Raw genomic sequence first — 27,551 nt, 5'->3', positions numbered from 1 at the left:
GCTCACGAGCCTCCGCCCGGCTCCTCGTCTGTTTATCACAAACAAATCAATGTAATAGCTCCCAGACATGTAATAATAACAACAACAGTAATACATTTTATTTATATAGCTCAGAGCGCCCCCAATGGAACCCATTTGTTTTTAGGAACATGGCAGCAGATATATCAAACAGCACAGAGCAATATTGTGTACAAGTGTGATATTGTTGTGAATAAAAAAAAGAGATGTTCAGCGTTTCACTTTGTGTGTGACACAAGATTATCCTTTCTTTGAAAAATGGAAATTATAGAGACGGACCGATTTGGGGGCCATTGTCGATATTAAGGCGTAAAAAAATTATGATGAGGATAAATCAGCTGACATGTAAATAAATAAAATTGCCAATGATTCCAAAGATTTCATTTGACTAATACATGTATGGATGATTGCTGTTTTATAGCTTAACCATAAACTCTATAAAAACAAATTTTTAAGTAACATAAATGCATCTTTCCTGCATTGTTCAATCTGTAAAACAAAATCATCAATCTTTTTTTATCGGGGGCTCTAATAAACAAATATAACATCTATAAACTTCAAATGATTTTGTTAAAATAATTGTTTAATTAATTTACAATTAACTTAATGGCCAAAAACAACAATGTATTCAAACATATTTAAGTATCCTTCACATCTAGTGTTGCAGCACTCGACGTGTGTTCAGGTGACTTTGAAAAGCAACAGACCTCCAGACACCGTGCAGCCCGGGTTGGAATCTCTTCCCTAAAGACACTGAGACTAACACGTTTGACCTTTGGAGTGTGATTGTCGGTGTGTGTGCGCGGCAGTTACTAAAAAAGTGTCGGGCATGAGTCACAGCACCTTGGGTACGAAAAGCACCACCAGAGTGATGTAGGCCGAGAAGACGACCGCCAGAGAGGCAAAGGCGAAGGAGGCGTCCTGCTGCGAGGACAGGATCATGGTCACCGGAGCCGTGATCAGGCACAACACCTGCAGGGGGAGACAGACAGAAAGAGAGCGAGAGAGGGGTGGAAACAAAGGAACGGGAGAAAGGTAGAGGTGTGGTTTAAGTAAAGAGAAAGCAGGAGGCAGAGCAGTGTTCAAGGAGAGAAGGTGGAGGATGAAGTCGAGTCGGAGCGGGGGGGGAGGGAAGGAGAAGGGAAGAAACAAAAAAAATCACATCCATAAAAGCATTAGGCATCTGTTTATCATTCCGGGGGGGGGGGGGGGGGGGGGGGCTCCCATGTGAACACTGCATTAAAAAGTCATGACTGCAGCGGCAGCAGTGCGATCTGACAATCACCACATTGTCATCTCATCAGGGCCTGAAGCTTGCAGCTTAGCAGAGAGGAAGGAGGTCCCTCTGCAGACAACATTAACTATTGACATCATCATAAAACCAAAATGAGAATATCATAACATGAAATAATAACATTGGACTTGTCTGGCGTTATGAGAGAGGCTGGTGATGAAATGAGCTGCAAGCTACTTTTAAAGCCGTCATAAATAACCATGAATGATAGATCAATGATAACTTCTCCCCTTGATGGAAGAGGCGAGATCAATCCAGTTATTAATTACATATCCACAAAGCACGAGTTGATAAGCGTTCCTCTGCTCGTTAGGACGCCTCCTCTCTTATTTATTAATGGGGGATCGGAGCAAGGACAGGAAATTCAGTGAAATGGCAGTTTTGAAAAAAAATAAATAATGTTTTGCCGGCTTTTGATCAAAACAGAAAAACTCCTCTGGCAGTTGAAGTGACAGAAACCACTTTAAACCAGACATTTTACATCCATTTCAAAAGTTTCCCAGTGTCAAGAGTGTCAGGAAATGGCAGCGAGTATTTGTCTAAAGTGCCTTAAGTGAACATAATGGCAGCTATTTTGGTGTAATAGGCATCCAAGGTGCCGTCGTTCGAGATGATTCACTCGCCATTAGCAGCCCCTGAAAAAAGTTTATGACCGATGGTTGCAAAGTACATTTGAACCTTATCCCATCATAGGGCGGGGGAGCATCTGCGTACAAAGGTCTGTGCACGTAACACAAAGAAGATGCACAACCCACACTGAGCTAAGATCTGAATGTATACACTCCAGCTAAGGGACATAGAGCTACTACAGACCTAAAGAGAAATTTAAAAGTTTGTGTTGCAACCTTTGGTATTGTATTGATTTAAGTTTACATATATTCCAGCAGGACGCCCCACTGAGTTTTCATTTTACAAAAAGAGACCTGAGATACGAGCGCTGCTATCGCTGCTCCACACGGATCCAGATTTATGATTCATACGAGGAAGCAGTTTTCACCGGCAGGATTATCATTTGGATCATTTGGACAGAATGCGTCCAGAGATCTGCCTTTAAGAGAAATAAATCTCAAGACGTACTTGTGGAAAAACGTGAATATTTTATAAACACGCCTCTTATTGTCTCGTATTGTTTCAGCCAATCATCACACAGGCGTGTACTTTTCTAGACTACACCATTAATCCTGTGATGTTCAGGCCCCAGAAGTCGTTTTGAGAGGGAACGTTTCTATTCCTGCTGTGCCCTCAGCTGACTTCTTCTCGCTGGGAGTTTGGAGGATTGATGGGAAATGAGTGAACCTCGAGGCAGTTATCTACTCAAATAAGAGAAAACACTGTGCAGGGGCATTAAAAGGAGCGTTAAGTTATCTGTGAACTCCATTAACTTTCATAAACGACGGGCACCAAGTGCAACCAGCTCCCCTTTGAGAACCAGGCTTCTGTCAGTCGCCTGCTATTTGTTCTGATGTGAGCAGGGAAGCTGAGCTCAGAAATCTCAACACAAGACCCGGTAATCACCGGGGTGCTGCCATCGACTGACCCCTGCAGATAGATTACGATCATTCTCTGCTATGGGGCAATAAAAATCATACTTATTGCTAATTTAATGTTATTCAGACAGCCGCAGACAGAAACACCCAGAAAGCCGAGTTCGGGCTTGATGGTTTCTTTCTTGTGACTCACAGCGACGTTGTAAATAGCCATCCCCACGGCGCGGTGGTCATTGATCTTCTCTGTGGAGACGGACTTGGTCTCGTAAGCCAGGAATATGCCCAGCAGCAGCAGCAGACCCTTGTAGCCGTAAACCACACCTGTGGGAGAAACAGCCGGAGAGAGAGAAAAGGAATAAAGGAGTGAATGGCGGCGGAGACGTGTGAGAGGGAGGTAAGTCAGAGTAATGGGGTTAAAATCGTACAAGGCAAAACAATGAGAAAAAAGGTGTTCTTTGAAACTGGATGTCTTTGTGTGTGCTATGAGCTGTGCTGAAATATCTCAACAACTATTGTGTGCGTTGTCTTGGTCATTCACGGCTCCCACACAATGAACCGCCCAGGCTGTGGTTGACCCCCGACCTTTCCTCTCGTACCAGAGACGTTTACATTTGGAGTTCGGACTGGCGTGACGTTTTGATCCTGACGTTCATGTCCCCGTCAGGATTATGATGATAAGATCTAATGATAACACTAATCATGCTATTTTTGTCACCTGCAAAATCCTGTTTGTCTTTCAACTTTTTCTCTTGCAAGTCAGATTTTATTTATTGCTACATAAATCTCAATTTAAGCTTTGACACGGGTAATAACCTAGATATAATCTATTGAAGACTAGAGTGGTCTATGAGTGGGTTCAGGTATTAAACCAAAAATGTTCATAGTATCAAGGTTGAATATGTAGAAAGGGATTTTGGAGAATAAGATAATAGAGCTGAGAGTTTGACACTTCTTCAGACTGTCCATTGTTTCTTTATACGATATCAAAGCGCCATCTCTTCTTCTCCGGGAGAGGAAATGCTATGGGGCAATGGCCCAGTTTATGACCCACATTATTTGAATTTCAGCACCATTTTACTTTCATAAGAGCTGCCACGCTAAGGAAGACAGCAGAGAGACAGACAGCAAGAGAGAGAGAGAGCGGGGAGAGAGAGAGAGAGAGAGAGAGAGAGAGAGAGAGAGAGAGAAAGGGGGACTGCGGGGGCCGACAAAAAAGAAGAGAAGCGGGGAGGGAGGAAAGCGAGAAGCAGAGGAAGAGAAAGAGGAATCCATTGTAAGGGGGCGGCGGGGGACGAGGGAGGTTGTTTAATTCAGAGTGAATGGCGGGGACGTGTGTGTGAGTGTGTGTGTGTGTGTGTAAGCATATGTGTCTGCATATGTCCAAGTGTGCGACAAAGACATCCAGAACCAGAGCACGGCAAAGGGTTAAAAAGCGACAGACTGAGAAACCAGAGAACAGAAGAGACTTCAGATACCGAGCCATGTGTTCATCTTCTCTGAGCTGCAGTGCTCCAGCAGGGGCTGAATCAGGACATCCAAGTCTTCTTTCGGGGCCTCCTTGGTGAACTTCTACTCGCATGGCAGAGGGAGGCAAAGGGAAGAAGGAAGAGGGATGGGGGGGGGATAAAAGTGATCGAGTGACGGGGGAGAGGGAGAAATAGAGAGAGGAGGGGGGAGATAACAAGAGAGGATGAGAGGATGAGCGGCGCACAGCGGAGAACGAGGCAAACATCCACAGTGAGCACAGGCATTGATCCCCTCGGGTAAATAGGCCCCTCCGACAAGACGGAGACACAGACGACTGAACTAACAGACTATCAGATGTCCAATAAATATGAAATAGGGCTATTTCAAATTCGACTTAAGGTGTGACTGCTGGCGAGGTAACAACATCTAGCTCAGCTTCCCCCAGGGTCTGTATAACAAATGAAACCAGTAGCTCAAAGAGGCTGAAACGCACCAAACAGGCTTTCGTTGGATAAATCTGTGTTTTCTGCACTTTGAGCTCAAATTGAATGTTATTAATGAAAATACTGATTAATGCAGGTTTGATTAAGTCAAACGCAAAGTTTTAATGGACATCTGTGGGGGTTTTATGAAGCAGGAAGTTAATTCAACACGTTGGCCCCGGCTGTTTGACGAATGCTTAATTAGAGGAGATGTTTGCTTATTGCACGAATGCCACGGGGGGGGGGGGGGGGGGGGGGCATTAAGCAGTGCTCAGGGCTCAATCAAACGTTATCGCACAAACAAATATAACTCTTCGAGCCATAAATGTCACGGTTATGGCGTTGCTCCTCATCGGTGCCTCGTGAAATGACACCATATCTATCCTTGTTTGAGATTGTAAGTGTGAGATGAATCAAAATGAAGGAACATTTCTGCAGACGAGGCTCGGTGTCTCGTTACCGCGCGGCTGACTGATGACGGCGGCCGCGCGCTCCCTGCAAACTGGTGATGACACACAAATGATCTCATCCGTCTCTCGTACTCTACCTCGACCGTGATGTGCAGAGGATCCACAATCTGCCAAATCATGAGTGACAGGAAGTCGATAGCCAGCAGCACTCCAACAGTTGCGTAGAGTTTCCACGGCTCCAAGTGTTGCTGTGTGAGTTCGGGGGCAAAAGACACAACGAGAAAAATGTATTAACACACACACACACACATGCACAACAAGTCATCGCTATCCAAGGGCACCATGAGCCGGTGAGCAAACAAAGACAAACAAGCAGGACAAATAATCCGACGAGGTCCTTGTGATTTCTGCGTGACTGGGCACAAATTGTCTTTCTCACTGTGTCTCACCTGAGCGTGTGTGTGTGTGTGTGTGTGTGTACAAGTGTATTTTAAGAGCAGCAGGAGTTAGCGTGTGTGTGTGTGTTGTGTGTGTGTGTGTGTCTGCGAGCAACACACAGAGGACAGCAGTGGCTGTATTTATGCAGCCACCTGAAAGCATTGTTTATACAAACTGAGATGATTCTGCTTTTGTGTGGACGGCTTCCAAAGCCACTTGATATCAACTCCATTATTCTTAACTGAAGCTGTAATGGAAGCCGTTCACCCGTAACAGAAAACAAGCAACGACAATGAGCTCTGCCCGAGCTCCCCTCCCGTCCTTACACACGGTTTTTATTTTTGTATTATTCGTCCACGCTGGCTTCCTCCTCCCGCCGCCTCCAACATAGTAACAGCTTTCAAACGCACACGACTAAGACTGAAAAACTAAATGAGGATGAACACGTGTCACACTTGAGTTTCATTTAAAATAATTTGAATAGGTTGATTTGTTCAAAGTAGTTTGGGGAAATACTGGGGCTGCGCAAATGCCCCCTCCCCCTTAATACTTTAATACTCATCCATATTCATAAATATTCCACAAATGGCTTAATCTCTCATTCTTCTGATTAGGTCTTAGAAAATCCCACAGCGCACCGCAGACCTTCCAGGATACACTATTTTCAAGAGGAGCCAAACACACACTCTGTCTCTCTCACACATTCTCACACACACACACACAGTATCTATCTCTCTCTCTCTCTCTCTCTCTCTCTCTCTCTCTCTCTCTCTCTCTCTCTCTGTCTCACACACACACACACACACACACACACACACACACACACACACACACACACTGTCTCTCTCTCTCTCTGTCTCACACACACAAACACACACACTGTCTCTCTCTCTCTCTCTCTCTCTCTGTCTCACACACACACACACACACACACACACACACACACACACACACACACACACACACACACACACACACACACACACACACACACACACACACACACACACACACACACACACACACACACACACACAAACTGTCTCTCTCTCTCTCTCTCTGTCTCACACACACAGACCAACAGGCAAATAAATCCCAGGTATGTGTGTAGGAACATGTGCGTAGCATGTGCGTGAAGTAGACTCAGTTTGTGTCCAAAACCTTTATCCCCTCACCCCCCCTCACTTCCACCCGGCCACAGTGACCGGCCGCTGAGAAGCTTATGTTACTATGAACTCAGACATTTCTGACTTTATTTTTTTTTATCAGCCAGTGCCACACACGCTGCATTGCCTGGCCTCCCTCTTCCTTCTCTCCCACCTCCTGAGAGGCTTATCCCTCCCTCCCTCCCTTTCTCCCACTCGCCCTCCTTACCTTCTTCTTCTCCTTCTTCTCTTCCTTCTTTGTGAAGAGGGTGTGGACCCACCAGATCTTGGTGAACATGCTGCCGTACGCCAGGCTGAAGCCGAGGCCGAGGAGCCACAGGCGGAACTGAAGCAGGAAAGAAAGGAAAAAGAAGAAAAGGATGAAATAAGAGGGGAGAAGAAGTTTCATTAAAAAAACACTGTAGACTGAATTTCAGAATGGGGGGGGGGGGACACAATGGGGCTGTGTAATCTATTTATGAACTCTCTGGTAAATAAAGACATGTTCCTTTAGGTCGTCTTATCAAGCATCCACATTCAGTTCATAAACATTTATTAAACTGTAATATAGAATCTGTGTTAATCTGTGATAAATTATATATTTTTGATTAATACTGGAAATTACATTTGAAAGAAAGAAAATCTGAAATAAAAATTTGAGAAATTCAATTAAATTTCTCAAATAAATGTTACATTCAAGCATTTTTAAGGGAGATATCCCCTGTAAATAAATTAGAAAAAGACACAAAACATGTTTTTTACTTCATATAAAAACCACATAGAGGAGCTGGGAGAACTTTTTCATTTTTGACAAGCTCCGCCAACAAGCAGCCTGAGAGGCGAGACCCAGGGCACAAGCACCCACGCACCATGTTTCACTCACAGCTAATTACAGTTATCGATTTGTGGTCGAGGGAAAGTTTTTATTGATATTAAATGTTTCCTCCAGCGAAGAATAAAAAACACACGGGGGGACAAAAACAGACTTTCATTAAGTTAGAAAAATAGAAACATGCTGTTTTTCCATTTCTGTCTTAGTCACACGTTCAATAAAGGAGGAGGGGAGAGGAGAGGAGAGGAAAAAGAGGAAAGAAGAGGGGAGAGGAGTACAAGTACGTGAAGAGATAAATATAGAGGAGAAGGGGGGAAGAGAGGCGAGATAATGAAGTGAGGAGAGAAGTGTGGGATGAAAACACATAAGAGGTGAGAGGAAGAGGAGATGATGGATTGATGGGGTGAGGGAGACAGAGAGAGGGAGAGAGAGAGAGAGACAGACAGAGCAGGAGTAGGAGTAAACTTTGATAAGTTTAGGGGAGATGGAGAGAATAATGAAACATATCCCGAATAGAGCGAGAGACAGAACAAATCCGGAGAGGGAATAAGTGGACGCCCGGGACAAAGAGCAGAGAAACGACAGAAATGGAAAATCTCCCCATCGCCTCCACAACACAGAGATTCAACATGGCTGACAGAGGGGCCCTCCCACTCCTCATTACTGTCGGGATCCCTTCCTCTGTGCTACTGCAGACTAACCACCGGCAGCAAACCCCCTAAAAAACACGTCCAGTTGCATAATGAATAAAGTCAGTGTTTAAACTTTGATCATCTGCTAAATGTGCGTGATCAAAATCCTTACACAGCCGCAGACTTGATTTGCTTGTGTCCCCCCCCCCCCCCCCCCCCCCCCCCCCCGCCACAGGCGACGGCAGCATCGCGGCTCTGCGGGCGTCACAACTCCCAGATGTGTGTTTCGCTCAAAGTAGGGACACAACTTCCCAGCTGGGGAGGACGTGAGTGAATCTGACAGCTGCAGCCGTGAAGCGTAAAAAGAAAACAACTGCAAGGTCCGGCAGCAACGCAAATCCAACACAACGAGTCAATGTTTGGATTTGAGAGCAGAGACGTTGGACGCAAGGACGTGAGGCTGAGGTAGATAACATTAGGTTCAGAGTTATTGAGCAATAATTCCATAAAAACCTTTTTTCAGCATATTATTAATCAAATGATCTGCGAGAAACTAGTTTTGCTTTTGTGTTTAATTCACCTAAAATAAAAATCTTGGTGTATTTCAACCCTTTTGATAACATTCATAACCCCAATGTCGCCTTTTAGATTTGACAAATCAGACCCTGTAAAAGCTGCCGTTTCAGCGTCCAATGAAATGTGTGAAACTCTCTTTCCCCCCCGGCTCTCGGCCTGTTACCTGGCAGACGACGGGGAACTGGGACCTGTGGACGTGGTGGCCATCGATCCCCAGAGGGAAGACTGCGGCCAGCGCCATCATGCAGCCCACCGCCGTCATGTTGTTGAGGTAGGGCTGCGAGTTCTGGATGTAGCTGAGAAACAAGGACGGATTCACACAGAGACACAAAAACAAACACGGTTAGAACAACACACTTCTGCCTGTTGTCGTCTCAGGAACATCATCGATCGCTGTTTACTGGTCTCATCCTGGCTTTTAATGGAGGTTTTTATTTACTGGGGCAGACGATCGGTTGTATTGTGCGTCTGACAGTCATTAATGTAATCAGTGATGTTTAGTGAAACGTCTTCAGTATCTTTTATTGGTATCTGCGTTTATATTATCCAATCAATAAAATAAAATTTAAACTCTCATTTGACAGGATTAACAATACACAAAAGACCTGTGCAAGTTTTTTATAGTTTAAGTAAAACGATTTGTCTATTTTCCTAATTCAAGTGCTATATATTTGGTTTTACAATTTTTTCGTATTTATAGTTGTTTAATTTTTTAAGATATCTTAAATTGTTGCTTTTCTATTGCTAATATGTGTATATATCTAGCAGGTGTATATTACTTTATGTTACATTAGTTTTTACACTTACATCTTCACATTTTCCACCTGTATTTAACATTTTCAACTTTCAAAATGTTTCGTTGAGCATTTTTGTGGTTTTTATAGAATGACAAAAACAACAACACATAATTTCCCAAATCAGATTTTACTCCCTGTTCCTGATTGTTCATATAAGCAATGTTGTGCTAAAAAAAAACAACCCAACAATGGCCTGGTTATGTGGTACATAAACAGAAAATCTAAATTCTTCAGGGTTAAGCTTCATTTGTTTGGTTTAATCTGCACTGAACCACAACACCCACCCACCCACCCAGCCAGCCAGCACCCAGATCCCCCCCCCCCCCCCCCGCTGCAGGAGGAGGTGTGTCTTTGTTTGTTTCATCGTGCCCTTGTGTTGCCCTGAGGCCACACTGCTTATTTACTGTACAGCACACATTAACATAAACACACTGCCCCACCTCAACCTCTGAAGAATCTTAAATGTCGTCACACACCAGGAATGTGAAGTGATGTTCATTCTGCTGCGGGGGGGTGTTATGCTTCTTTCTGACCTTATTATGCATCTTGTCAACGTAATATCCGATTCTATGAGACCATCATTTAATAACCTTCGATTTCTCATTATCAAAGTACCTGCCACCTATAAAAAAAACTAATTTTCTTGATGTCTTCCTGAAAGTGCTGTAGCAACATTAAAGGAAATAGTTCCAATTATATTTAAGCCCGTTATTCTTTAAGAACCCGAGCTCCACTGAGATCGACCATCTTGGCGAAAGCTCTGTGAACTCATTAAGATAAACATTAGACTCCAAAAAATAAACGTTTCAAACATAGTTAATTAGCTCCCTGCTGATTATGATGTTGGATCACGAATCAGAGATCGTGATAGTAATGGCGGATCCTGTATGTTGTTGGCCTCTGATAGTGGGGATGGAACATGATGGAGGTGGCAGTTGATGGTGGATCCTGATGGCGGCAATGGATCATGATGGTGGACTATGATCACAACAAGACTGTAATATGTCTCCTCAGATACTCGACCATTACTGACAATAATCCATCAACTCATTGACCTTCCACTATGCTACAAACTGTTTGTTCTAATCAATGCTGCAAACTCTCAGATCTCTCTGATGTTCTCCTTCACACGTGGCATCTCTTGCACTGGTGTCCTCTCTGAGGTTTCTACGTTTCCCCTGTTAAAAGTCATTGTTTTTACAAATTGTGATTTGTGAATATGGGCTATACAAATACAATTTGATTTATATTCTGCTATAAAACTTTACTCAAACAACAGCTGATATTTAAAGGGTCAGCGTGTTTCCGTTTCCACAGAGTGACTCTTTCCTGTTTGTATTTGGGTATTTTACCTCCTAGCCAGGCAGCTGCTAGCCAACTTGTTTCGTAAAAGAAATCTCTTGATGAATAAATGTGATTTGAACTGACTCGGTGTTCCGGCTGCTGAGAGGAGCCTTCGGTGCAATTGTGTTTGAAATATAATCAGAGCCGGAGGAGGTCTGAGCAGCGAACAGGAGCCCGAGGTCCACAGAGGAACACACCTCTGCTGCTTTCTGCACAAAATGATAAGCTCATTTATATCAGTTTGACCCGGGTCAGGACATCAGAGCTGTGCTCGGTTCACAGACGTGTGTATTAAGCTGGAAAAACCACAATCAAAAGACACAGTTTAAAAGGAAGGATTTATATTCCAGGGCAGTGACAGTGAAACCAGAAAGGAAGTAACAGTGACTCAACAGGTAGAAGCGCCATTCAGCTTTCTCACTGCATTAATCATGCAGGTTTCTTTCCCCTCCCACTCACATCCATCATTATCTATACACAGCTTATCCTCTGTGGGTCGTTGGGTGGATGGAGCCAAGCCCAGGATCCCCCAACACACAAAGGCATCAGACCATTCACACTCACACTCAACTCTACTGGAATTTAAGAGTCTCCAGTTACGCAAACCATCATGTCTCTGGACTGGGGGATGAAGCTGGAGTAAACCCAGGCAATTACGAGGAGAACATGTTCACTCCCCACAGAAAGACCCCAGTCGACCATCAGGTCAGAATCCAGAACCTTCAGACCCACTAACCATTAACTGTCCCACAAATAACACCAATATTCTAATTCAGCCTGCATCCATACTAATAAGACAAATTGTTATATTAAAACTAAAACAATCTAAAAAAAAATAGGGGGAGAGCATGGCCTAGGGGATAGAGCGGGTGCTCTGCAACAAGAAGGTTGCTGGTTCGAATCCCACTCTATCCCATCTGCATGCCTAAGTGTCCATGGCAAGATACTGAACCCCTAGATGGCCCCTCATAAAATGATGAGTGTTCTAAAAATGTAAGTCGCTTTGGATAAAAGCGTCAGCTAAATGACATGTAATGTAATGTAATGTAATGTAATCTGATAACACCAAATCAATGATAATCTCCGTCCATACTAACAGACCTGATACTCAATGGGAAACAATGGTGGAGAGTGAGAGCAGGTTTTATTTTCTTGTTGGGACTGTGACTCAAAGTGTTTACGAGCTTTTGCCTTCACTGCCGGTCGTGACTGATTTCTTTACTGGGCTCCACGAACTGGATCAATGAAGTGGATGGGTGGTTAAAGCCAATAGGCCCCGACTAGTCTGTTTGAGACAGAGGTTTCAAGCTGTAATGGGGCCAGTAGCATTTCTAAACTGGACAGCAGATGTAGACATACAACAGTGATGCATTTTAAAAATCCTCAGTCGTGTGGACGTCTCCTCACTTCTGATCAGCTCCTCTCGAGCAGCAGGAGGTTCTCAGTTCCATTCAACGTCTCTGAGCTGTTGTGTGTTTTTGAACAGGCGACCTTCGTGGAACAAAACCACGTCTTTGACCTTTGACTTCGCATTTGAATGAGCCGTCAATTATCGTTATGTTAAAATAAAAAAATATATAAATCTGTTTAACCCTGACCTTCCTCTTTATATTCAAAAGGTTTTCACTGAAGCATCATGGAAGGACAAAGATGCAGAGAGTAGAAAAACAATAACCACTGACAATGTCATGACATGTTGTTCTTAAGTTTAATCAACAGACAAAAAGATATATATATAAAAAAAATATATATGAGCTATAACTCAGCTCATTCTTATTATAGTAAAAAATAGCGTTAATTCTCGATAATCTTGACTAATTATAAAAGCTGAATAAATGAAGGCACGTCATATTTGAGGGCTTATTAATGTGGGCCCAGTTGTTTCTCATTAGGGAAGTTACCGGACGTTTCCGTTGTAGATGTTGAAGGTGAGACAGACGATGCCGAACAGGATCCCGAGGCCGGCGAAGACGGACACGGCTGCAAACAGCTTCTGAGACAGGAACCGGTACTCTTCAATCACCACGGTCCGGTCCGCCGGAGGTCCCTCGCCTGAACAGACACAGAGAGGAGCGTGAGGAGGGAGAAGCCTTCTGCTGCCACCTACCTCTGCATGATCCCAATTACAATTCCCAGGACACGTCCCACATCTTTGCTCTATTAATGGGAGAAAAGATTAAATCACTTTTACTTTTCAAGTAATTGGTTTTCACTGTGAGGGGAGGATTAGACTTCTGGAAGCCGTCTGGGGGTTGACCAGCTTCTCCCGTCAATGTGTCCACCTTCTCTGCAGTGAGAGTCATGAGTCCTCTGGTCAAGAGAAGACCTGGACTCAACACTTCCCAAGAACGCCAGACGACTCAGAGTCACACTACGATGTTCTGTTAAACTACACAGGTCAAAGTATATGAAGTCAAGGCCTACATTTCAGTTCTGGGATTAGTTAAATCATGTTTTCAATCCCCTTGTATTTATCAGTGGTTTTGTTCGCCAGCAGAATTACACAAAAACTACAAAACCAATTCTATTTTTGTTGTGGATCTGGAAAAAAGTGCATTTCTATAGAGAATAATTCATTGATCTTGATGAAAAACTAGAAAAAACGCCTCCGCCAACCAGTCGCTCCGTGTATATATTTCTACATACTGTATTTTCCAGATTCATATCAGATCACTGTGATCTGAAACTCAATCACTTTATCTGAAAATAATCCAAGTGGAGGCATGAGAAACGAGGTCTGTTTACAGGACTGATATCAATGAGCTGGTGCAGATCCAAAATAAATCTGTAACAGAATGAAATATGGTTTCATGGGGGGATAGGTTTTTTATCAGCCTCTGCACAGAAACACACTTTGGTGCAGATCCATGAATTTCGTTATCATCTTCTTTGACATTGCGAGATAAGGCCGTCGGCAGAATGCTGTCCTGCGTGCCGCTCTAGTTCCAACTTTTAAAGAGTAGATTCAAGTTTTACTTTTAAATTTTACTCATTCAATTCAGTTCCTCTGGATCTGCAACAATTAGTTGATTAAAAACAAACGAGAGTCATTTTACAATTAGATAATTACCTCAGTTGTTTTTCAAGCATAATAATTAAATATTTAACCTTTGCAGCTTTTTAAATGAGCAGATTTGCAGCTGTTCCGATATTTAATTAAATAAAAACAAGACATTAAGGTTTGACGGTGGAAAACTGAGCATTAAAGACTTGACGATCAGTTGATTGATCTGGAAAATGATCTGATCAATAATCAAAAAAATCATCTTCTCCAGCCCCAGATTCTATTTCCTCTTCTCCTCGTGTTACAGCTTCAATCAAACCCCAGCCTATGAACTTATGTTTATTTAACCAGGAACAAGCCGCTGAGAGTCTTTTTAAGGGACAACCTGTTCACACGCTCACACAGTGAGCCTCCTGCCGGCCACTGAGCAGCTTCACTGGAGCAGTTGGTATTTAAGTGCTTTGCTCAAGGGCATCTCAATGGTGGAAACGAAGAGAGAGGCGAGGTTCTGCTGTTTCATTCCCCCCCCCCCCCCATCCAGATGCTTCCTGACGCTGCTGGCACTGAACCTAAAAGCCTCTGGTCTCACATGGACGCTTCTCCAGAAGAGAAGGAATCTCTCTTCATGATAAATGGAATAATGATAAATATACGCAATCAGAATCTAATTATTAGAGCCCCAATTACTGCCGTTGAGTGGAAACCATAACTCCTCATAACTGTTCATGACGACGGAGGCACCGAGGTGCACGTTCAAATGAGTCGTGCAATATGTTGCCCTCACTGTTTGACACATAGAGAGACTGTGGTGTGTTAAACATCAGACGCTCGTTCACACAATCACACACAAGTGCATCCGATACTGGAAACAACAAATAAAGTGGCGGTTTTCCCCGTCCCGTGTCCTCCCTCCTTCCCTCTCAAGCTACAAGTCAGGGAATCCTCCATCCATCCATCCATCCATTCTCTATCCTCTGAGGGGGGGGGGGGGGGGGGCTGAACCAATCCCAGCTGACATTGCGCATTGTGGGGTGACACCCTGGACATGTCGCCAGCGTTCTGCCAAGCCAACAAAAGCCCCTTTTTCCACAGGTCAAAAGCAAATAACCAACATCTGGCTTTCGTCTGCAATGAGAATTGCAATGAGAACCCCCCCCCCCCTGCGGCAGACGCAGGTTTTTATCGTCCACGGCGCCGATCGGCAGACACACCCAGGTGAACGTGATAATTTGGCAGACAGGGAGGTGAGAGAGCTTCACCGTGTTCGGCTGTGACGTTGAACCTGACGCAGGAAGTGAAGAAAAAACAACTCGAACCCCTCAAATCCAGAAACTTCTTACTGTGAAAAGACAACTCTGGAATTCAAAGATGTCTGGGAGCCTCTGGCAGACGGCTGCAGTCACATCACGACCAAATCCTCCAGTCACAACCACAGAGTGTGGTCCTCTGCAGCAGCTTCTCAACGAGGTCACAGACCCTCATGGACACTGACCCACACACACCATTCATCTACACAATTTCTAGCATGTTGCACATATTTTTCTCATATTTTTCACATTTATATTTTTTATTTTATTGTATAGTTCTTTCGACTCATTCCTCTTGCACTCTGGTCTCTCTATCCCTTTCGGGCAGCTGTGGCTCAGGGTTGTCTCCTGAGCAGAGGGCCGGTGGTTCGATCCCTGACACCTCCAGTCTGCATTCAGAAGTGTCCTTGGGCAAGATACTGACCCCAGATTGAAAGCCTGGCCGAGTTGTGTGGTGGAGTGATATAGAAGCGTTGTGTGAATGCTTATGTGTGAGTGGGTGTATTTATGTTTGTCGAGGTCTTTACAATAGAGGCCACATTCAGACGGTTTATTATCCTGCGTAGTCGCAGCCTTGCTTTTCAGTTTGCTCCAGTCTTCTTAACCCCTATTTCTCCACTCACAGTGTTTGCTGTGCACCAAACAACCCAAACACATTCCTCGTTGAAAACCTCCTCGACAAAAGATCGGATTCTGAAAATATCAAATAATTACACCTGTTCCCCAAAAGCCAGATGTCACAGCGGCCATTTCTCAGATGGGCAGATGGCACAATGGTATCATCCCTGTAATCTTTAAAAAGAAAGAAAACCTATAATAAAAATAAAATAACAATCCAACAGTTGGAAATTAAGAAACCTTGAAACTGCCAGTTTGCTTCTTCAGGGCGCAACAACTATAAACACTTGATTTCTAACGCTGGTTCATAAACTCGTCATTCAAACTATTTCGAACCGGGTAAAACCCAACTCTTAAATATTCAAATAGCCGTGTCGACAATTTTTTACTGCATTTCCTATAAAAGTAATAATAGCTGAACAACACTCATCGTCATAAATACCTTTGCACTCAAAGTGATAATTCCCCCGTTGTTTTAATGCATGTTTCTTTATTTGTATGCATTGAATAAAAACACTAATTCCATTAACGCCTCTAGGAGCACAGAATCTCTTCTCACTCCAGCACCTCCATAAAATATTGATACAGCTTCAGTGCAGTAAAAAAATAAAAATACCCAACCACAGATGTTATCAATGATTTATATGTAAATGTCAATTTTGGTAATTCATATAATTGAATAGGAAGCTTTGGTACGTGATTTCAGAGTCAATTAAAAGTTGGAGCTTTAGGGTTTTTTAATTGTGTGTGTGTGTGTGTCTGTGTGTGTGTGTTTGTGTGAATACACTAACAATCTAATTATTCCTGCCTGTGTAGCTTCTAACCAGGAGGATTCCTCAGTGACGAGGGTTCAGAGAGGGGCAGATGGACAGGGAGCCTCCTTCTTTTACATTCAACAGCCTCTGACAGTCTGTCTGCCCAAATCCAGTCCTGCCTGCAGATCTGTGTGTGTGTGTGTGTGTGTGTGTGTGTGTGTTTGCGTGTGTGTGTGTGTGTGTGTGTGTGTGTGCCCGTGTGGACTGTATATACAGCAGGCATGATAGGCATGGAGACCTATACAGTAAGCATGAGTGACTGTGCTCAAGAGGGTGCACATTAGTGCAGGGAAGCATTTACGCACGCACGCAGCTTGTGTTTTGTGCGTGTGAGTTTTGTGTGTCTGTGTGTGCGGGGGAGATGGAGGCAGACAGCGAGTGTGTGCATGTCAGAGAGGAAGCAGAGCACGAGTGTCAGCGCTGCGTGAAGCTGATGTGTCAGATGTCAGTGGAAAGTGTCAGGGTGTCGCCCCCCCGAGAGGAGCAGGGTGTCAGGACGCCCATCAGGCTCTGTTTAGATTCTTGTCACCGCCGTCACGTGGCCGACACGTATCTGCTGTCGTTCGACTGAGGAGAGGAGACGTGAGCGGATTTCACCGGGTTCAATTAAAAAAAACATTTGCACCAGTTGCACCATCACAGCGTGTAAGACTGGGAAAAATTCAGGTTTGATGGAAAACAGGCAGGGACAAAAATTAGACCACATTTTCATAATTACTTAAATCTTCTTCTGTCTTAATACTGACATAATGAATTCAATAAATGCAACCGGGGCCCAGACAGGTGGCACGAGGTGTTATGAATAAAATCCTCCCCCGTCATCCAAAGACAATTTATTACCAACATCACTGTCGGCGGATTCAAAATATGTAATTAGCCTTTTCTTAATAATAAAATAGGATATTTAAAGTTTCACTTTTGTGCAATGGGGGGAATTATAGACATGTCAGCCATCTTTATTCTATATGCTCCATCTGTGTTACGTGTGCTTTATGAACGACATCAAAGCAAAGTGTGTGAGCAGCACACAGATCAAACGATGTGGTTGCAAATGTGCAGTGACCCAGACATGTGTGTTTTATTTTTAAGCAGTTTCACGTATGCGTGAGTGTAACCACTGCCACAATCTGCCAGCTTGAAAAAAACAGAATAAATTAAATCAAACGATAAACAACAATAGAAGGCATAAAAATAATAGTAATAATAATAAAACTCTGTGGGTGTGAAGCTCCACAGTAGTGAGCCCACTCCTCAGGTCTGCTCCAGGCGAGAGGCTGCAGGTTACGTTAGCTGCTGCTAGCACAACACACCCACCGTGTGAGACTCGACTGGCAGCCCCCGGAGCAGCACAAAGACGGATGCACGGAATAAACAAAAGAAGACGAGATCTTTGCTTCCGCTGCACCGATTTAGAATCTTTTGTCCAATTTTCCATTGTGAGGCGAAGAAATGTGTACGGACAAGATGCTGAATCTCAAAGAACAAGACTCACGTTGATAATCTTCGTTTTAACGGAGGCTTTGTCTTTTCCATACGTTTACATGATCACATTTCACTGTTTTATTTTGCCACTGTTAAATGATTTAAAATGCTCTCTACTATTTAAAGTGGAGCACTGTATTCACGTTGCTGTTACATGATGCATAATGACCGTGCTTAATGAATTCATAAGAACATATATGTGACTGCATTAATGTACACGTGTGCAACTGTCCATTCAGTCAATGCATTTGCTCCATTTAAAACCGGTCCCCCGTCCTCCGTCCCCCGTCCCCCATCCTCCGCCCCCCCGTCCCCCGTCCCCCGTCCTCCGTCCTCGATAAAGGAATCAGGACGGGGTGTTGCCATGGAGACCCGGCTCTATAACAGTTGCCACAGCGATTAGAAGGAGAGCTGAAGTGGTTGTTAGAGCGACCGTGCACGGAGTGAGAGAGTGAGGCATGGAGGCGCCTGGTAAATACACGGGCAAACAAGTAGGGGGTTTAAGTTGAAAACCCCCGTTTATACATTAAACACCACCCCCCCCCCCCCCCCCCCCCCCCCACCGCTGAGAAATGCAGAATGCAAATGCTGCAGAAATTACTCACTTCCTCCTCGACAAGACGAAGTCAGAGGGATGTGCCTTTATTTGGTAAAATGGAGAAAAGTGTGAGTGAACACATCTCACCTCGGACATTTTGGAGGTCAAGTCAGTCTCAACTCAGCCGGATTGAAATACTCAAACTCCGACGCCTCTCGCCGTGCAACAAGCCAAACTAAATGTCAGGAGGAGGACATTCTGCCTGTGTGGATACAGGTCACCCCCGGTGTCTTGCCCGTCAACCTGACCTGGAATCTCTTCCTCCTCTGGGTTCAGTTAAGCCCCTCTGCAACAGATCATTTCCTTAAAAGCCTAAAAAAAGGCGGCTCCCGGCGGAGCGCCGCGGCATGCAGGATTGATTAGTGGCACACTCCGTCCAGGCACAAGTATGTCACCTCTCCAGGGACAGATGGGCCAGTAAACAACCACAGGTTTGGTCTGGGTGTCAGAGGCAAATCAGCAGTAATAGGTTTTCATGGGACAACAGGAACATGGGCAGCAGGAGCTAGAGTGCTGGCTCTGGTTTGGAGTCTCGAGAGCTCGATCGTCTCCCTATAACAAAATGATGTGAGGAGAAAACTCTTGATGTTGTTGGTCGGGTTTGCTCGTATTCCCCAGAGGTTTCACATTAAGAAGAACTGGATGGAGAGATGCGAGGGTCTGATACCACAGGAGGAAACTGGGACGCGTTCATGTCAGCGGAGTTTAGACGTCATGTCCTGCCGCCTGCTGCCCTACACAGGCTCCGCCCCTTTCCCTGAAAGTTCAGGACATTTTCCTGTTGTGACATTTTCCTGTTGATCTGACCCAGAAAAATCTCCCGGTTCTCCTTCCAGCCCCGTAGCAAAAGAATATGGATAATGTCAGTGTGAGCCCATGTGAGAATAAATCTGATTATCCTGAGGAGTCACCGTGAGCAAGGGGATGCCCGCGACAAACACACAACTGGAAACAGATCTCAGGATGTGAAAGACTTGCCGTGCAGACGTAGGATTAGACAAATTGCCATAAACAACAACCCCTGATTTCTGCAGTAGAAATTAATTAATTACATCCTGAACGAGGATCTCCTGCTGTGGAACTTCAAATGTGAAAAAGAACAAACTCCCGACAAACAGCCCATTGTGAAGACATCTGGCCTGATGGTAAATCCAATATTGCTAACAAGATCGGCTGTTGCACCAGAGTGTGATATACAGATCAGAGAGGCCATCAGGGTTCATTAAGACTCTGAGCAATTAGCTTATAAACTCCTCAGAGTCATAACATGGTCAAACCCCATCAAAGATAAATTAAACACATATTTTCTTTGCGAGGATACATAACTTTATATCCGTAGTAAAAAAAAACAAACGTCCATGAGTCTGCTTAGAAACCAGCTAAAGTAAAGATGCTCCTCATATTCCAGGAAACCTTCTGAACTGAGAGAGGAAGAGGGAAGGCTTTTAATTCCCCTGAGTTAGCCCGTCAAACCAAGCTGCTGCACCAATTTGATTACTGAGCGTTTTCTCTGCCAACATTTTAACAACAAGTTGGACGGCGAGGTCGTTCCGGGGCGGACGTCAGCATCCAAATAACGAGCTTCGCCCCGAACGAGGGGGTTAGAGGAAATCCGGGCATTGATTACATATCATTTAGACGGTGAGAAAGGCTAAATGAAGCCGCGGCAGGAGGACGGGACGCTGTTGAGTCACGGACACGATGAGGACGGGACACAAGGACAGACACAGGAAGCAGCGGCGAGTCGTGAGCGCTCACCGATCCAGACGTCGTTTCCAAACCAGGAGAGGTTCTTCTGAGAGCTGTCGTAGTAGCCGATCTTCTTGTAACTGCCTCCTAAGTGTTTGACAAAAAGAAAGACAGAAAGGAAGCGAGACATTTTAATTAGAATTGCTTGTATAATTAATGTCATCTCCCCCGTTGTGTTGTCCGTACGTAAACTGTTGGGCTATTTTTCTATGGGTTCTGTGCTTTTATATTAATGGGATGTGTCGGTACAGAAGTAAAAGGACACCATGAATAGATGAAGTGAATGGAGGATGAAAGGTGCATGAGGAAGGACAAACAAAGGAGCACCAAGGGGAGGAGAAGGAGAAAGGGGGGGGGGGAGCTTATGTGACAGTCTAGACCAGGAATACTGATGAGGTCCCACAGTGATTCAAGGATTCCAGTCAGGTCGTCTCATCGTGGATGTCAATTTACCTCGACACCACAACAGGAAATATGAGACGAAGCGCGGGGGGGGGGGGGGGGGGGGGAAGGGGCCAGATTATGAATTCTCCTCCTTTGGAGCAGCCAAAGAGAACAGACGTGGAGAATAATCCTCAACCTCATCCTGCGCGGGGAAACTCATTAAGTCACTGGTGACAAATAGGATGCCACTTCCAGAAACAGCTTAAAGCGGAGGCTTGTGGCCAATTAGGGCGAAGCCTCGAGTCAACACGTCCCTGCGTCGAGCCCAGTCGCATGTGCAATTAAATGACACCAGGACCAATGACAGTAAAGGCCGCAATCCCTTTTTTTTTTACATGAATGACTGACATTCACCGTTAAGACCAGATGCAGTGATTCAACAGAGAGGGAGCTCGTTACCTTGGAGTTGTTCGATCAGCGTCATCGCCATCCTGGAACCCTGGGCGTCGAACACCACCTGGCCCTGAGACGCAGAGGGGAGGAAGTCTGCCTTTTAATTTGCAAAATAATTAACGGCTTCCTTGAAGCAATATTTCGACAAATTTGATGTGTGATGGATGAAACTATACTAAACGCTCAATATGAAGATTGCAGAGAGCAGCCAGCTGCTTTAGCTTAGCACAAAGACTGGAAACAGAGGGGAACTGTTAGCCTGGCTCAGTGAGATCAGTATTAAAGGCTTTTAACAGGACAGAGAATCTGAGTGTAATATTTGACGGTGACCTTAGGTTTGACAAACAAACCACTAATGTTGTGCTGTCATGTTTTTATCAGCTGAGGAGCATTTCAAAGATCAGGTCTTTTCTGTCTCTGACTGATCTTGAGAAGGTCACCTGTGTTTTTATTTCATCTCGTTTAGATTCACAGTATTCCGGGTTGAACATTTCTCCTGTAGCTGGTACAACATGCAGCTGCTCGCCTTTTAATTAATATCAGAGGACAAGATCATATCAGACCTGTTTCAGCCTCTCTTCTCTGGTGACCAGTCAGTTTTAGAAATGATTTTAAGATTTTACTGATTATCTTCAAAGCCCTTCACAACTTCAAGACCGCAGCTATTATTGAGGATCTGCTGCTCGAGCGCAGCCTCAGATCCCGGGGCAGGGCTGGCAGCTCATGAGTCCCCGTTCAAGACTAAAGGTGATGGGGCTCTTTGGCACTCAGGGCCCCTCAGCTCTGGAACTCACTGCCCAAGGATCTGAGACTGAGCAGAATCAGTGACCTCTTTTAAACGTAAAACATAGCACCACCCAGCCAGGCTCAGAGTTTTAGGTACATATTTATACTATATTCACTAATAGTTAACATACACTATATACTATAAATGTCATCTTTTAAAAATATTGGGAACTCCACATCTCTGCCTTTGTGATTTCAAAAAGGGTTTTTCATTTTGCGACCTTGAAATTGATCACCATCATAGGTCAGGACTAGAATAGTGAAGGTGAGTGTACAGCCAAGACACTTGAAAGCTTATTAATATTCATATATGATAACTATAAAGACCTGAAACCTATGGCATAAACAGCTGTTTGTTTTGCCTGTGCTTCTGGTCCCATCTGTTTTCTCGTCCTCTGCACTTACCGAAACACCTTCAAAGGAGCTCGTGTTCAGGGCTCGGTAGATCTCCGAGGTGATGTCGTGGTTGTTGTAATTGAAGTCCTCCAGACGTCGACCCTTGGCCTTCAGCGGTGCGACTGTCTTATTGAGGGCAAGGGCCAGGGCCCACACTGCGTCGTAGGCCAGAGGAGCCTCTTGAAACCCGCCGGTCTCCTCCGGGTTCTTCCCTCCGAGCCGAGACATCAAGGCGGCGATAAACTGCTGCGATGTCTGAAAGTGAAGAGGAGAGAAATTATATTGAAGAATACGAATTTGCCTCAACATTAGCTCCAGATTATTTTTTTCAGAAACCAAATCAGTCGGGTCAATGAAGCTTCAGGGCCCGACGGCACTGAGGCAGCCTGAGGAGCAGTTGAACTCAGCTGACCTGAGGAGCAGCACCAGCCATCAGACGAACACCATGTGGGCATTAAGAGCTGTTGGAAGTGTAATGAACACAAAGGGCGCTCAGAGAGTTTTCAGCTCTACCAAGGTCAACGCCCGATCTCGCAACGTTAAAGAAAGAGATATGAGAATTCCTGGATCCGCCCCTTTAATCGAATCCACTCAGAAGTTAGTGGTTTCTTCTTGGGCTCACACCCAATCCTTTCATTATATACTACAAATAGATAAACAACAGGGAAAACATAACCTCCTTGACAGGGGCAATAAAAAGTTGGTAGAATAAAAGCCATTTGACATTAAAAGCTGCGCCCGCTAAGCTAACTGCTGCAGTGTGACATTTCTAAAGGAAACATTTGATATCCTGGATTATGTTTGTCTTTCCACCATGTGAGTTAGATGAGAGGATTGAAAGTTTGTGCTTTACAGGAAATATTCCATTTCACGGCCTGGATCAGCTTTTAAAATCCCTATAAAACCACAACTCATACTTTTTTTATATTTAGTTTGTGTTCAGATTAAGAAAATAAGATATGATGAATTAATTGTTGAAATTTAAAGATGCTGGTTGGCTCTTTAGACAGAAGGGTGGTAGACTGTGCTTATGCTAAGCTAAGCAATGATATAGATGACCGCTAGCTTTTTGAATGGCTTTGAATTTTCTCTCTTGAAGTTTGTGAAAATCATGAGGAATAGAGTTTTAAACCTGGAACCAGGCCGAGCAGCTACAAGATGAATCGGGACCAAAGAACATTTGATTCAGAGCCTAAAATATCAGAAATCGGAATAGAACCACGTGTCCCATAATCCATTGCTTTCCCACGACTCTCACACGCAGTTCTTTTTGAATTTAACTTTGTCGTTAATACAGGTTTGCAATGTGTTGTAGTTTGTATACTTGTATATAACATTTCATATATTGTATAGTGTAGTGACCCTGTGTATCAACCTGATGATCTGATTGCAGCAGACATGATTTCCACATCTGAGGTAAAGATTTCCATAGTAACAGAGAGCTCCATCAATCACAGCTGTCGCTATAACAGCTGAGGATTGTGGGTAGTGTCGTACTTCACCTTGACTTCATGGATAAAACACGACTTTCTTAAAATGCAGTTGACATCATCTGAGTTGTGGTTTCTACATGATTACATCACCTTTTTCCACAGGCTCGTAACTCGTGATGAATCTACCTTGAATGGTAAAAACATTACGGCTGCTAATCAAAATCTCTCTTTAGATAATGAACTGGATTTTAACTTTCAGAACTGCTCAAATATTCCTTTAGATACGTTTCGTGAATTAGGGGAAAACCACAGCGCTCTGTTTAACAATTGAAAGCAAAGAAAAAAAACTGTGACCTTACAGCTCTTATGGAGATTATAATTATTTCCCAGCTTTTGACTGAAAATCAATATGAGTGTAATAAATGCACAGAGCCTCCTCTGAGAATCAGGAGATTAAATCGTGTGAAAACGCGGGATTATGACATCAACGTCGGTTCAGAGCGAATGTGACGGCTCCTAATTTATTTACTCCCATATTTTATGAGTGATTGAAACTCCAATAAACATTAACGCGTCGCACTGAAAGCGGGGATGAATGTACAATGGGAGATTATTCCTTTGCGAATCATGAATGTGTCCCCCGTGGATTCTCCGGGACCAATTAGACACACACACCTCCAGTTAAGCTATGTCACGTTCATCTCATTGAAATTCCACCTTGGCATTTAAATCAGCCACTACTTACTGAAAACTAGCTGACAACGTGCGACTGCGGCATTGGCACGCGATACTTTCCTCCGACTCCTCCATCTGTAAGAAATGTGCCAATTTCAAACTTTGGGAATTGAATTTGAATGCACGGGGGGCCGTGAGCAGGAGTCGGCGGCTGTAATTCTTATCGTCCATTGAGTCGCACGTCAACAGCTAAATCAGCAGGTAGCGTCAGGTGCCGCATGAATATAAACAACAGCTGCTGATAGAGTGCGACAGAGGGTCGGAGGGGTGGAGGGGGGGGGGGTGGTGGAGAAGGTTTGGGACGAGGAGACGGCGAAAGAGGAAGTGGAGGAGGAGGGGGGAGTAAACAAGAAGGGTGAGAGGATGATCCACGATGGAGCAGGGGAGTCAGAGAAGGTCGGGCACTGGGAGAGACGGAGAGGGGAAGAGACGGTTTAAGAGGATTACAGAAGGTGAACAGAGGCGGGGGGGGGGGGGGGGGGGGGGGGGGGGGGGGGGGGAACGACCGCTACCTGAGAGCCATGAAAACCAAGGTCACACGAGTTATAGAGAAAAACCTTTCAGAAAGCATGACGCCGATAAACAAAACAAATAATCCATTCTCCGATTCAAGAAATAAGTATTACGTCCCCCTCCGTCCGACAACTAAGAAGCTTGATATCGATTCAGGTCGTGCACTTCAGAGGAGACGTGACATCACCGCAGCTCTAAACAAGCGTCTGAGAGAAAACGCCGTCTCATGGGGAGCAATTTATTTTGCATCAATGACAGAAGACGTTGGTTGCTGATCTGAATAAGAAGAGCCGAACAGTCTGAAGGACAAACAGTCACTGTATGACCCACTGACGACCAATCAGTGGACACCGCTGTATAGACACACACACAAATCTAATTATCTGATAGGTTTTAAAGCACCATGGTATTATAGGGCTCATTATCATTTGTTTTCATTTGTGAAAAAAAAAAAAACTGAATCGACGCCTCAGTGTTTAAATTGATTTTTAAAGATGACTAATGTACAGTCAGATCCAATTTGAAGTGGATTCTGGATTCAGGACAATTACTTACAAAGTCAATGGAAAGACGCAAACCTACTCCCAGATGTACAATTAGAATAAGGGACGCTTGCAATATCACTTTAACTAAACAATAACCATGGCCAAAGACATTTAAAATAATTAAAAATGTTTAGGACTTGTCAATATTTAGCACACGGTGATCGATCTTTCCAAGTGGAGAACAGATAAACCAATGAAACCCCCCCCTTAAAGGACAAAGACATTCTGGACCATGACAGGCATCAAAGAGCTTAGAGCTCACACATCAATAAATAATTATAGAAAGTGGCCGACAAAATATGAATAAGGTCACATGTGGCTACGAGGAAAAATATGCTCCATTTAAGTTATTTGAATCAAGAGAATAGCAAGATACAGAGCAATCACTCACACTGTAGTTTCATATTGATAATAATATAATGCAATCAGTGTTTTCTCTAATTGTTAGTTAATTAATTAAACTTATTATCAAAATTCTGCAATAATACAATTAACTTATTGATGATAGGAGCGATCAGATAGCATGAAGGCTAACATGCTAACATTTGGAGGGTGCATTGTTCACCATGTTCCTGACAGTTAAATAGTTGTATGATAATATTTACCAATTAGCTCTAAAGAAAAGTGCAGTAGGGGAGTGAAGCTAATGAAGATATTTAATTTTTAATTTTTTAAACCAAATTTAAATGTTCATGTGATGTTGACCATGATACCAAATATCATGACATGGATCCGATAGCTGTCAAGGTATTTCATTTCAAACCCGTAAATATCCAGGTCATGGAGGCAGCAGAGGGAGAGACGTCAGTAAAACTTATTGATGTCGTTGTTTAGAAGTTGTTGTTTTCACTCAATATACTCTGGTACATAATTAGCATCACATTCACACTTAAGTCCCTTTTCTCTTTACACCTTCTGGCTGCACGCAGGCATCAAGTAAAGGTGATAATTGGAGCAAACCAAAGACTTTCTTGAGTGTCGTTTTCAATTATCATCAGTTAATGGGGTAGACTGAGATGTTGGCTGGGTTGATTTCTGCAATATTTTCCATTTATTTTTATTAATTATCATCATTTATAATTATCATTTATCTTCTGATTGGTTTTGACAACATGTGCGAGGTCCCCCTGTGTATTAGAACTTTTGGAAATAAAACTCTGAACTCCATTTCTTATCTGTCGCTACTTTCATGACAAAGTACACGTGCGCTCTGGTCCGTGTCATTAGAAACTCATTAAGCTCCTGCCTTGGACCTAAGTGCTGTAAGAATTATTGAATTATGGCTACTTTCACTCATTTACTCAATATCATAATTGTGAATAATTATCTGTGAATTAAACACCAGCGGTTGTTGTTTCATGCTGGTAGAGTTAATTCCTTCCTACTGAGATCTAGTATGATTTAATTTCTCTTGAGTGTGAGGATTACTGTGATGACGAGACAGTGTTTTACGTGTTCCCACCATGTTGGAGACGCCGCGGACGGTCTCGGGGTTCAACATGACGATCTCGGTGGTCACGTGTCCCTCCACGGCCTCCGTCATGTTCTCCACTGTGCAGTTTATCGCCGGGTCTTTGATCTTGAACCAGTTGTCTGCGTACCAGCCAATCAGGAACCAAACATACTTCTTCCCGTAGAGCTTCTCCTTGAACACCTGCAGCAGGGAGGGAGAGAGGGAGGGAGAGAGAGAGGGAGGTGGAAGAGAGGGGGGGGGGGAGAGTGATAAATAAGCATGAGGAGAATAATTCCCCGAGATGTGTTGCATCCCTGCCTAACAAGGAAATTCATTCAGACATTCAAACAGCTCATTA

The 27,551-nt window shown here is 43.9% G+C and overlaps 1 protein-coding gene across 1 annotated transcript in view; it reads right to left on the bottom strand.

The window, feature by feature from the left end:
- gabbr1a (gamma-aminobutyric acid (GABA) B receptor, 1a) overlaps window positions 1–27,551 on the bottom strand; it is a 65,486-nt gene that overhangs the window by 2,404 nt on the left and 35,531 nt on the right. The window contains exons 12-22 of the mRNA XM_062400237.1: window positions 27,203–27,394; window positions 22,524–22,769; window positions 21,339–21,402; window positions 20,505–20,582; window positions 12,824–12,974; window positions 8,945–9,077; window positions 6,971–7,087; window positions 5,296–5,406; window positions 4,275–4,368; window positions 2,993–3,120; window positions 862–990 (exon numbers count right to left, since the gene is read on the bottom strand). Coding sequence (XP_062256221.1) covers window positions 862–990; window positions 2,993–3,120; window positions 4,275–4,368; window positions 5,296–5,406; window positions 6,971–7,087; window positions 8,945–9,077; window positions 12,824–12,974; window positions 20,505–20,582; window positions 21,339–21,402; window positions 22,524–22,769; window positions 27,203–27,394 — 1,443 coding nt within the window. The remainder of the gene's footprint in view (window positions 1–861; window positions 991–2,992; window positions 3,121–4,274; window positions 4,369–5,295; window positions 5,407–6,970; window positions 7,088–8,944; window positions 9,078–12,823; window positions 12,975–20,504; window positions 20,583–21,338; window positions 21,403–22,523; window positions 22,770–27,202; window positions 27,395–27,551) is intronic.

This window comes from Platichthys flesus, chromosome 11 (genome assembly GCF_949316205.1).
Source record: "Platichthys flesus chromosome 11, fPlaFle2.1, whole genome shotgun sequence".
Lineage (NCBI taxonomy): Eukaryota > Metazoa > Chordata > Actinopteri > Pleuronectiformes > Pleuronectidae > Platichthys > Platichthys flesus.
Note: the sequence above shows the minus strand (reverse complement) of the source record. Positions and strands in the feature narration are given on the sequence as shown.